Source organism: Mandrillus leucophaeus, unplaced genomic scaffold (genome assembly GCF_000951045.1).
Source record: "Mandrillus leucophaeus isolate KB7577 unplaced genomic scaffold, Mleu.le_1.0 Scaffold207, whole genome shotgun sequence".
Classification (NCBI taxonomy): domain Eukaryota; kingdom Metazoa; phylum Chordata; class Mammalia; order Primates; family Cercopithecidae; genus Mandrillus; species Mandrillus leucophaeus.
The window spans coordinates 2,031,517-2,044,668 of NW_012102110.1; the positions used below are offsets into that span (position 1 = coordinate 2,031,517).

Here is a 13,152-nt window from a genome sequence, read left to right on the forward strand (position 1 = left end):
CACACTCGTTAGCACTATCTACCCATAGAATCAAAATCACAGGGAAGCCTGGAGGTGTTGAGTTACAGAAAACGTGAATACTTGCCTGCAGTTCACAAAGGGCACAGGGGTGAGACTCACGCTTTTGTCAGCGGTGGGGCAGCTGAGTATGAACCAGACTAAGGTGGTTGGGACAGAACCCCAGGGTACTGTCCCCTGAGTCTATGTTCAAGCAATGCAGAGTGGCAACCAGAGGATGCTAAGCTCGAAGGAGATGGCTTGACTCTATCATGATCACTGCCTGCAGTTACCACCAGGAAGGCCTAACACAGGGTGCAGGATATTTAAAGAGAAGGAACAAGTATAACCCAATAAGGAAGGCATAGGCTAAAGATAAAGGCCACCATCCAGAGAGAGTGCTCAAAGGCCTACCTTCCTTTGCCCATCAGCATTTAGACACATGTTTTAGTTTACTTCTCTCTCACTGGCTAATAGCAGACCACAGTGTGCTTCTTTGTTTCCTGTCTGCACCATCTGTTCTCTTTAAAGTAAAAAAAAAAAAACAAACTGTCTGAGTATAGGATGGGGAGAACTTGTTAGAATACATGTGACAGTATTAAAGGCTAATGCTTATTGATCTCCTTCTGTATACTAGCCAGCGGTTTTTGTAAAATTTTTTAAAAATTGTTTTTTGGGACAGTCTCACTCTGTCTGTTGCCCAGGCTGGAGAGCACTGGCATGATCTCTGCTCACTGCAACCTCTGTCTCCCAGGTTCAAGCAATCCTCCCACCTCCACCTCCCGAGTAGCTGGGACTATAGGCGTGTGCCACCACACCCAGTTAACCTTTTGCTTTTTTTTTTTTTGGTAGAGATAGAGTTTCATCGTGTTGCCCAGGCCGGCCTTGAACTCCTGAGCTCAAGCAATCCACCTGCCTCAGCCTCCCAAAGTGCTGAAATTATAGTTGTGAGCCACTGCGCCCAGCTCTAGGCAGTGTTTTTCATGTAATTCTCAAAAAAAAAGAACCCCACAAAACTCCATGCAGTACATACTACTATTATTTCCACTTATAGATGAGGAAACTAAGGCACAGAAAGTAAGTAGCCAACTTGGGATTATCTTCCAGATAATTGGAGTATGTCCACAGTGACTCCAAAAATGGCTAAAGCGAAGGCACATAAGTGGTTTTCATAGGACTCTTCTAGGTAGAACAAAAGAAGTAAGAGTCCTCTCCTATTCCAGATTGACCATTCTATAGCTCATATATAAGAGAAATAGAGATAAATTTGAATCTATTCAGAGACAAGTGACCAGGATACTGAGGGAACCGAAAACAAGGAGATGTTAGGAGAAGCGGAAGGAACCGGAGATATTTAGCTTGCAGAAGGCTCAAGAGAACCATGAGAGGTATGTTCAAGGGTTTGAAGGGGTCAGTGAGGAACAGACTTAAATTGATTCTGTATGATTCCAAAGAGTATAACTAGGTCCATTTGGTGGAAGCTAAAGGGAACTTGAATCTTTAGATGGTCAGAGCAATTTTTAAGACAGAAAACACTGTTTCCTGATGGCTTGCAGAAGCACAGACAGAGAGCCAGAAAAAGTGGACTTGAATATGCCTGGACAAGGGCACACAATTTCTGGATTTAGGCTCCAGTTCAGCCACTTACTGGCCAGATGATCTCAGCCAAGCCAAAGCATCTGCCATTCTCACTGTTCAGGGTTTGCAGGGAGAAGATAAGAGCAGGTCCCAGAACTCTCTGTATCTATAAAGAGTTGTACAAATGTAAGGATTTGTTATGATTAAGGCATTAGCTTATTATGACAATGTAATGGAAATGAATCTGAGCTCAGAGCTGTTCAGCTGAGTCTTCAAGATGTCCAGGTTTTGTATGTGTCTCTCCTTCCACCATGCAGGATATGAACACAGCTCTATTATCTTACAGTAGAATGGGCTCAGTGAGGTTTACATGTGCATCTGTTTTTTCTATTGGACATGTGAGCTTGCTGAGGTCAAGAATTGTGTCCTTCATGTTTTTATATCTTAATCTCCAGCACTTAATCAGGGATTAGTATACAGTAATGAGTTGGAAAATGGTAGTGGGGTGAATAAGTGAGAGAATGAATAAAGTACAAAATAAGGCAAGTAGAAAGCAAGGGATTTCTATATTGCAGCATGGGGCGAGCATGCAACTTCCAGGATGACAGCTTTGAAGGGGACAATACTTAATCGAAGTTCAGTATTTGATGTGTTTATTTTAAAATCAGTCATCTAATATTAGTTTGTTTTTATTTGTATGGCACATTATAATTTTCAACACTTTTTAACCTTCACTATCTTATTCAATATTCACAAATGTGCACTAACATAGGGAGGTTATGTGGATCAGGCAGGATATATGTATCAGGCAGGAATAAACTGTGCTTATGGCAGAGCTCATGTTAGAACATAATGTTCCGATTTCTTAGGTTGGAGCTCTTCGCTCCATGCCAGGCCACCACGCCACTGTGGCTAACCTCGTGGTATCTTCTGGTTCTGTCCAACCTCCTTTGTGGAACTCAGTTATGTGATTAGGAGAAAAAATGCCCAGCCTTGCTTTTGCATCTGGGAAATGATGAAGAATGAATTTGTTATTTCTTAAATATAAAAAAATGCAAACTCTAAATATGTAAAATATACCCATGTAAAAATTATTAACATTTTAATGTTTAAAACTTGATCTTTATTTTATATTAAACATTTATCTGATATTAAAATTTTATTTGATATTTGATGCATGTGGTTAGAGGGGCTAAGACATCACCCTGGCTTTGGAAGCTGCAGTCAGGCCCTACAAACATGTATCTTTTCTAATTCTGTCTTTGTAGACCATGACAAATGTTTGCTATTTGTAATATTGTGCTACCTCCAAAAGACTTAACAATTGGACATTTAAAAATAAGTATTTTCAGTTAATATACTAACTAGAAACATGTCTTTTGTAACACATGATGTCATACCATCTTGAGATTAATAATTTCTAATATGATACAGTTTTGCATGGGCTGAAATAAACAGGTCAAGCTAAAACAACATGAATGGTAAAAGCAATTTTTTGTAACATTAGGAGGAAGTAAACTATGACACTCCTGACCCTTTTAGACCCTCCAGAAAGAGAAGAAGTCAACATGTCTGGTTCTATGTCCGTAACAGAAGAGATTATGTAGGAACCTGGAGCGGGCCAGCCACGGAGAAAGGTCAATAATAGATAATCACAAGGACACAGTGCTTACTAAAATCTTTTTTCTTTGACATGTTAGAAATGATTGTCCACGGTATTAGCTCTCATCTGGAATTTGTTTTTTTGAAGATCCTGAATGTTTACCCTGCCTGCTACAATTTTTTCCCATGATGGGAGACTCAAGATCGTCTGAAACCATTGTTCTTCTTTTAACTCAGAGGTTGAGTACCACCATTCCTGAGAGGAAAGAAGCAGAACAAAGAAATCATTAGTGTTTCTTGACTTTCGTAATCAAGGTTAGTCCAATATCAAACAAGGCAAAATAACTTTGAGCTTTCAAAACCATGTGAACCCATAGAAAAAAATGAATCTTGCTGTCCAAACTAGGATACTGACACAGCCCTCTTTAAATAAACACGTATACTCATACATTCACTCACTTATTCAACAAAACTGAGTATAAGGCTCTGTGCTAGGCACTAAGTGTGGTTTTTGCTGTCAAAGAGTTCACATTCTGAAGGAGAGGAAAGACATACAGACAGATATAACACAAAGTGGAAAGTGGCCACAAAGAAGGGCAGAGAAAGGCATGCTAAGGGGGATTTGGATGAGGGAGAGAGACCATGAGAACTTAAAGGTGAAGAGGAAGCTCACAAACCTAAAATATGGACATGTCACTCTTTCTGGTAAGAATCCAGAAAGGCCTATTGTGACTGCTATGGTCTGAATGTTGGCATCCCCTGAAATTCATATGTTGAAAATTAACCCCCAAGGTAATGATATTAAGAGTTGGGCCTTGGGGAGGTAATTAGGTCATGAGGGCTCTGCCCTCATGGATAGAATTTGCACCCTTATAAAAGGGCTGGAGGGAGCAAGTTTTCCTTTTCCATCCTTCTGACATGTGAGGACACAGCAAAAGGCACCATCTGTGAGGAATGGAACCTCACCAGACAGAGAATCTCCAGAGCCTTGATCTTGGACTTCCAGCTTCCAAAACTGAGCAGTAAATTTCCATTGTTTACCAACGACCCAGTCTAAGATATTTTGTTACGGCAGCCTGGATAGACTAAGACCTTCCAGGCCTGGGGAAACCTAACCAGGCAGTGGGCTTCCGGGCTTCTTTATGTGGGTGAGCATCTCCCACCCCAGTTTGCTAGCTGATGATACATACTTTGCTCATGTTCAGCCAGCATTTCTCCAGCATATTCCCCTGTGTTTCAGAGAGTCGCAAGGCTGTGTTCAGGAAGACGTCACATTTCTGCCCATCTCCCATCAATATACAGATGTAAGCCATCAGGTGGTAGAGCCTTGGGCAAAAGACAGGGCCAATGGTATTTTGAGCCACCAGATTCTCCAAGTTCTAAAGGAAAAAACCCACAACAGTATATTAGAATCAAACAGGGGTCCTTGACTATAAGTTATTTCTTTCACAGATGATTTGGGAACATTTCAAGGATTTAAGCGATCAAGTGAGAAAATACATTATAGAGACATACACAGTAGGTATTGGAGATAAGATAATAAATGTCTGGTGGAGTAGCCCCCATGGTCCACTGAGATCAGGAATTGACCTGAAAGATCCCATCATTACTTCTCTACAATTACTTTTTTAAAAATTATTTTGATTATTATAATTATTCAGGCAGTACAAGTTAATTGTTGAAAAATTAGAAAAAAAAATTGGCCATTTTTGCATGTAGGGAGCTTGTAAATAACCACTTGGTCCTAGAAACAAGTAAAAAGCTGAACAGGCCAGGCACAGTGGCTCACACCTGCAAAGCTAGCACTTTGGGAGGCTGAGGTGGGCAGATCAGAAGGTCAAGAGATAGAGACCATCCTGGTCAACATGGTGAAACCCTGTCTCTACTAAAAATATAAAAATTAGGTGGGCGTAGTGGTGTGTGACTGTAGTCCCAGCTACTCGGGAGGCTGAGGCAGGAGAATCGCTTGAACCAGGGAGGCAGAAGTTGCAGTGAGCCAAGATTGCACCACTGAACTCCAGCCTTGTGACAGAGCGAGACTCCATCTCAAAAATAAATAAATAAATAAAGCTGAACAGACTAGAAGATCAACAACTATTCTTGGATCCATAAGAGAAGTGAGAACATGGGGCAAACTGCTGCCCCTAAGACTGGAGAGACAAACTGATGGAGACTCACCAGTGGAAACCACTGTGGGAACCAGTGCCAGGCTAGGAAAACCTGAACTGTAATTGATGAATTGCTAGAAACTCAGAGTGGACTGGTCTGGGAGTTAAAAACTCTTGGGAGAAGAGGATTCTGGAAAGACGGCAGAGTAGGAAGTACCAACTATCTGTAGCCCCACCTAGACTATCATTACACTGGCAGAATCTGTCAGAATGTAACTATTTTAGAACTCCGGAGTCTACTGAAGGCTTGTAAATGCCAGAGGAAGGCTTGGATGGTAAACTGAGATTAATTTCAGTTTCAGCTCTTAGAACAGCTCCCTGTCCCCCAGCCTCAAAACCTGTGGCAGACAGTTGTGCACATGCTCCTGAAGAACCTGCACACAACTTGTGGTAACAAGGGTGGGCACAAAGGACCCTGTCTGAGATATCAGGAATCTGTGCTCTGATCACCGATGGCTGCTTCTGATGGAAGAGGTAGGCAGTCATTGTTGCACCTCTCCCAATCATTGCAAGCCCCTCCCACTCCAGTTGAAGTGACTTCCAGGGGATTTAAAGGGCTATTGCCCTTTCCTCCCCCAACTTTTTCTCTCCACCCACCCTCCACCACCTTGACAGCTAGACCTTAAATACTAGGACGTTCAAAAGCAGCTGCCTATAAAAGGAAAATTAGAAAGTGACTGTGCATGCCTAGGGAAAGGCACAGGCTCAGAAAAGATCTGGGAAGGCCTTAAGTTTGCACCTCAGGCTGATCCTTGGCATAGAGACAGCCTACAACAATAAAAAACAAAAACAACAACAAAACCCAGAAAACTCTGGGGAAGAGGGAGAATTTGATATCCAGAGCTATCATATTATTAGATTCAAAGGTCTAGTTTTCAACAGCAATAACAAAAAGGCATACCAAGAAACAGGAAAGCATGGCTCATCCCAAGAGGGAAAACAATATCAAGAGAAACTGTCCCTGAAAAAGACCTAATGGCAGATATCCCACACAAAGATTTTTAAACAACTCTAAAGATAATCAAAGAACTAAAGGAAAATGTGGATAAAGTCAAGTAATTGATGTATGAAAATAATGGAAATATCAGTAAAGTGACAGAAAACCTAAAAGTATACCAAAAAGAAATTCTGGAGGTAAAAAGTGCAATAAGTAAAATAAAAAAAAAACAAAAACCACTAGAGGGATTCAAAGGCAGGGTTAAACAGGCAGCAAACTTGAAGACATGACAATGGAAATTATTGAGTCTGAGGAACAGAAAGAAAAAAGATTGAAGAAAAGTTAGCAGAGCCTAAGGGACCTGTGGAACACCAAGAAGTGAACCAATAAACGCATTGTGGACATCCCTGAAGAAGAAGAAGAGAGACAGAAAGGACTAGAAAGAATATTTGAAGAAATAATGGTTGAAAACTTTCCAAATTTGGTAAAAGACATGAATATAAACATCCAAGAAGTTCAACAAACTCCAGGTAAGATGAACTTAAAGAGATACACACTGAGACAAATATAATCACTTTTGAAAAGTGAAAGACACAAAACTTGAAAGCAGTGAGAGAAGCAACTAATCACATACATCTTCAAGAAGATCACCAGCAGATTTCTCATCAGAAAATTTAGAGGTCAGAAGGCAGTGAGCCAATACATTCAAAATGTTAAAAGAGAAAACCCCGTCAACCAAGAGTCTTCTATTCAGCAAAAGTGTCCTTCAAAGATAAGGGAGAAATTAAGACATTCCCAGACAATCAAAAACAAAGTTAATTACCACCAGGACTTTCTTCCAAAAAATGCCCATGCCTTAAAAAAAAGAAAGAAAAAAAAAAGAAAAGAAAGAAAAAAGAGAAATGCCTAAAGGAGCCCTGTAGGGTAAAATGAAAGGACAGTCAAAGCTCTAAGAAGAAATAAAGATCTCAACAAAGGTAAATACATGGACAATTAAGTGTTATTGTAATAATAGTTTGTAACTTGTTTTGTTTTCTACATTTTTAAGAGATTAATACGTTTTTAAAATTTAGTAGCCCAAAAGCTAGTATTATTGTAACTTTGGGTTGTAACTCCACATTTTGTTTTCTACATAATTGAAGAGACTAATCATTTAAAATAATTATTCATTTATGTTTTGGGAATGTAATTTTGTGACATCAACAACTGAAAGGGGTGGGAAACTACTAAAGGAGTGGAGTTCTTTGGGCATTACTGAAGTTAACTTTAGGATGCTAAATGTAATCCTCATGGTAACCATAAGGAAAATAGCTATAGAATATATACAAAAGAAAATAGGGAAAGAACTTAAATGTTTCACTATGAAAAATTAAATGCAAAATAAGACTAGTTCAGGAAATGAGGAATGAAAAAGCTGTAAGGCATATTGAAAACAAATAGCAAAATGATACACACAAGTCCCTCTTTATCAGTAATTACTTTAAATGTAATTGAATTAAACTCTCAACAACAACAAAAAAAGCAAGTTGGAAGAATGGATTTTTTAAAAACATGACCTAATTATATACTAAAAGAGACTCACTTTAGATCCCAAGACTTGTATAAATAGATGGAGAGTGAAAAGATAGAAAAAGATACTTTATACAAATAGTAACCCAAAGAGGATAAGGGTGGCTATACTACTGTCAGACAAAATAAACTTTAAATCAGAAAGAAACTTACAAGAGACAAAGAATATTAAATATTAATAAAAATTTAAATACAGCAAAATATATATAACAATTACAAAAATGTATGTTTTGTAATTATATTTTTAAAATAAAAATATAACAATTACAAACATTTATGCATCTAATAATAAGATCATCAGTATATATGAAGCAAAAACTGACAAAATTGAAGGTAGAAATAAACAGTTCTGTAATAGTAGTTGGAGACTTCACTAATAGTAATGGATAGAACAATTATACAAAAGATAAGACACAGAGGACTTAGACAACACAATAAACCAACTAAATCTAACAAACATACACTTAATGGGTATAGAGTTTCTATTTTACAAGATGAAGAGAGTTATGGAGATGGAGGGCAGACATGGATACACAACATTATAAATGTATTTAATACCACTGAACTGCATACTTAAACATGATTAAGATGTTAAGTTTTATGCTATGTGTATTTGGATCACAATAAAAAAAAATTAGGCCAGGCGTGATAGCTCACACCTATAATCCCAGCACTTAGGGAGGCCAAGGTCGTCAGATCACCTGAGGTCAGGAGTTCAGGACCAGCCTGGCCAACATGGTAAAACCCCATCTCTACAAAAATACAAAAATTAGCCAGGCATGATGGCGGGTGCCTGTAATCCCAGCTATTCAGGAGGCTGAGACACGAGAATCACTTGAACCTGGAAGATGGAGTTTGCAGTGAGCCGAGATCTCGCCATTGCACTCCAGCCGGGGCAACAGAGTGAGACTCTGTGTCCAACAACAACAACAACAAAAATTAGACCAAAAAAACCCCAAACACCTTCAGGTGAGCCCCCACAGTTTTGTGTGTTTTACCTCCAGGAGCTCAGCCAGGATCTCTCAGTAAATATTGGAGGAAAAAAAATCCCTCATTCTTTCAGCAGAGGAAGAGGAAAAGGAACCATTTTGAAACACGCCAGAGTACTCTGTTCTTCTTAACAAGGTTTGCCCTCAAGAGAAACTCTGTAACCAGAGCCTAACCTCCAGGAGTTTTATTAGAGCCTAACTGATCTTGGGGAAGAGGAATACCCAACTAAACCCAGCTCTAGCCATTATGTCCCACTTAAGGAAAAAGGGACTGAAAAGCATTTGTGAAGTTCTTAGTCCAGAGGAATAGGCTCACTAAAACACTCAGACCTAATCATAGGACTGTAGAATGCTTTCCCTCTCTTCACACCTTACCATCACATTACTAAAGACCTATTTAGACAAAGTCTTTTTACCTGGTACATCATATCTGGCTATCAAGAAAAATTACAAGGCATACTAAAAGGCAAAAACACAGTTTGAAAACACAAGTCAGAACCAGACATGACAGGGATGTTGAAATGATCAGACTGGGAATTTAAAATAACTATGATTAATATGCTAAAAGCTCTAATGAATAAAGTAGAGAGCATGTAAGAGCTATATAAGCAGAGAGATGGAAATCCTAAGAAAGAACAAAAAATAAATGCTAGAGTTCAAAAACACTGAAGAGAAATGAAGAATGCCTTTGATAGGCTTATTAGTAGACATGACCCAGCTGAGGAAAGAATCTGAGTTCAAGGGGATATCAATGGAAATCCACAAAACTGAAAAGCTAAGAGAACAAAGACTAGAAAAGAAAAACCATAACAGAATATCCAAGGACTGTGGGATAAGTACAAACAGTATACTAGATGCATAATAGAAATATCAGAAGGAGAAGAAAGAAAGGACACATCAGAAATATTTGAAACAAGAAAGACTGAAATGTTTTCCAAATTAAGGTCAAACACCAAACCAGGGATCCAGGAAGCTCGCAGAACACCATGTAGGACATATGCCCCAAAACCCCAACACATAGGCATATAATTTGTAAACTACAGAAAATCAAAGATAAACAAAAAATTTTAGGTTGGGCAGGGTGGCTCACACCTGTAATCCCAGCACTATGGGAGGTGGAGGTGGGCAGGTCACTTGAAGTCAGGAGTTCAAGACCAGACTGGTCAACATGGTGAAACCCTGTCTCTACTAAAAATACAAAAATTAGTCAGGCCTGTTGGCAGGCGCCTGTAATCCCAGCTACTCAGGAGACTGTGGCAGGAGAATAGAATTGCCTGAACCCAGGAGGTGGAGGTTGCAGTGACTCAAGATCACGCCACTGCACTCCAGCCTGGGTGACAGAGTGACTCCATTTCAGAAAAAAAGAGAAAAACAATTTTTAAAGAAGCCCAAGGGACTTCTATAGATGAACAACAACAACAAAAGAAGAATTGCCTTTCACTTTTCCTCAGAAACCATGCGAGCAAGAAGACAGTGCCATGACCTGTTGACAGGAAAAAAATCCCTAGAATTCTTTACCCAGTGAAATTATCCTTCAAAATTGAGGACAAAATAAAGACTTCTCAAACTGAAATTGAAGGAAGTTGTTGCTAATAGCCCTGACTTGCAAGAAATGTTAAAGAAATTCTTTAGAGAGAAGGAAAATATATAGTTCAGAAACTTAGTTCTACATAAAGAAAGCAAGCATTGAAGAAAGAGTAAGTGGAGGTAAAATAAAAATTTTCCTTTTCTTATTCTAACAGATGACAGTTTGTTCAAAATAACAACAGCAACAATGTGTTCAATTATTCAATTATGTCTGCTTATGTAAATACATCTCCTAAGCAGAGATCCTGGACCAGACCACCCAGGCTTCAGACCCGCCAAACTGTAAGTTAAGAAGTGGGTGTTGTTTTGGGCCTGGCATGGTGGCTCACTGTAATCCCAGCACTTTGGAAGGCTGAGGTGGGTGGATCACTTGAGGTCAAGAGTTCAAGACCAGCCTGGCTAACATGGTGAAACCCCATCTCTACTAAAAATACAAAAATTAGCCAGGCATGGTGGCACGTGCCTGTAATCCCAGCTACTTGGGGGGCTGAGATACGAGAAACCCGGGAGGCAGAGGTTGCAGTGAGTCAAGATTGCGCCACTGTACTCCAGCCTGGGTAACAGAGTGAGGCTCTGTCAAGAAGTGGGTGTTGTTTTAAGCTGTTAATTTGTGGTAATGAGTGACAGAGCAATAGAAAACTAATACACCGGTGCTCCGTATTTACAAGAACAAGGCAAATGTGTCAACCCAACACCAGAGATTTAGCCCTTTATTCTCTTAGGGGGCTTGCCCATGCCAGGCTGTAAACTCTTGGAGTGTTTAATTTGCTCACTCTTGCACCCCAGCACTCTTGTATTAATATGCTTAATACATATTTGAATTGTTAAAATTGTGTGGAATGATTTGTCTACCAGGATGCTTTATCATAGCAATAGCAATAAAATCATACAGAAAAGTTCTATCCAAGAATAATTAGGTCATGCAATCGTATATCTGTAAGATAAAATACCATGCTTCCTTTTAAATCGTGATGTGAAAAATAATTTAATGACAGGAAATTATTCATAATATATTTAATAGCAAATTACAAAATAGAGAAATGTGCATGCACACACACAGAAAAATACTTGACAAGTGGGATCTCAATATACAAAAAGTACTTTAAGTAGTAAGGTTATTTGCAATTTATATTTTCTTTCTTTGGGGAAGTGCCTTCAAAAACTTCTATTTTTATAAACATATATGAATTCTATAATGAGAAAATAATTAGCACACGAAGTAGATAGAGATCCATTTAAGGCGTATTTTATACTGGAAGCTGGAGAATAGGCCTCACCTTGAGTAGCTCCTCCCCACTGGCTTGGGCATTGTCTGACTGTTCTTTGATTTGTTTTTGAAGGTGAAGAATTTGCCCCTCCATGTACCTAGATATTCCGTCATAATAAATAAGTGTCGTGGTTCTTCTTGGCAAAAGATTTTTAGCTCTATTGGAAAATATGTAAAAGTTGTCCCATTCCTGAAGTCTGGCATACCTGTATTACCACAAAAGAATAAGAAAAATCAGTATCACCCATGGAATAGGCTGGCTTTCTGAAATGGCTCTCTGGATGTGCAGCTTCCTTTACCTGGGTCTCTGGAAGTGTGTAGTCTCCTGCCTACCCCTGCTTCACTCTCCCTAAAAAAGCAGGAAATTATCTGATACAGAGTAAGGAAATCATAGATTTTTTTGATGACTTGAGATGAATAGAATCCTTGGAAACACCCAGGTAATATTAGCCACCATTGAACTGTTTGGCTTTGGTTTTGTTTTGTTTTGAGACAAAGTCTTGCTCTTGTCCCCCAGTCTGGAGTGCAATGGCAGGATCTCGGCTCACTGCAACCTCTACCTCCTGGGTTCAATCGATTCTCCTGCCTCAGCCTCCCGAGTAGCTGGGATTACAGGTGCGTACCACCACGCCCAGCTAATTTTTTGTATTTTAAGTAGAGACGGGGTTTCACCATGTTGGCTAGGCTGGTCTTGAACACCTGACCTCAGGTGATCCACCCACCTTAGCCTCCCAAAGTGCTGGGATTACAGGCTGAGCCACCATGCCCAGCCACTTTGGCTTTTTCAAATAAAAAGTGAGGGAGATCAGACACTTAGAGCTGTAGATTCTGGGACTTGAAGAAATTGTTGCAATACTAAAGAGAAATGATTTAGGCCAGTACTGCTCAAAATGTGGTCCACAGACTGGCATCATCAGTATCACCTGGGTTTTCATTAATGCAGGTTCTCTGGTTCAGTCCAGGTCTACTGAATCAGACAGGCTCTGGGGGTGTGGCATCTCTGAGTTAACAAGCTCTCCAGGTGATTTTTATGCCCACTAAAGTCTGAGCAGCATTGGCCTAGGACACAGCTGTTTAAAAAACTCTGCTGCTGAAAATCAAAACCACAATGAGATACCACCTCACACCAGTTAGAATGGCAACCATTAAAAAAATCAGGAAACAACAGGTGCTGGAGAGGATGTGGAGAAATAGGGACACTTTTACACTGTTGGTGGGACTGTAAACTAGTTCAAACATTGTGGAAGACAGTGTGGCGATTCCTCAGGAATCTAAAACTAGAAATACCATTTGACCCAGCCATCCCATTACTGGGTATATACCCAAAGGATTATAAATCATGCTGCTATAAAGACATATGCACATGTATGTTTATTGCGGCACTATTCACAATAGCAAAGACTTGGAATCAACCCAAATGTCCATCAGTGACAGACTGGATTAAGAAAATGTGGCACA

The 13,152-nt window shown here is 39.6% G+C and overlaps 1 protein-coding gene across 4 annotated transcripts in view; it reads right to left on the reverse strand.

Moving 5' to 3' along the window:
- Positions 1–2,981: 2,981 nt before the first annotated feature.
- The window catches only part of ADCY10 (adenylate cyclase 10 (soluble)), a 98,152-nt gene continuing 87,981 nt past the window's right edge, over positions 2,982–13,152 (reverse strand). For 2 of the 4 annotated variants that reach the window (XM_011979918.1, XM_011979917.1), the window contains 3 exons: positions 11,705–11,900; positions 4,368–4,556; positions 2,982–3,433 (listed from right to left, as the gene is read on the reverse strand). In XM_011979918.1, coding sequence (XP_011835308.1) covers positions 3,272–3,433; positions 4,368–4,556; positions 11,705–11,900 — 547 coding nt within the window. In that variant the 3' untranslated portion in view covers positions 2,982–3,271. The remainder of the gene's footprint in view (positions 3,434–4,367; positions 4,557–11,704; positions 11,901–13,152) is intronic. The other 2 variants (XM_011979916.1, XM_011979915.1) reach the window with 2 other exon arrangements.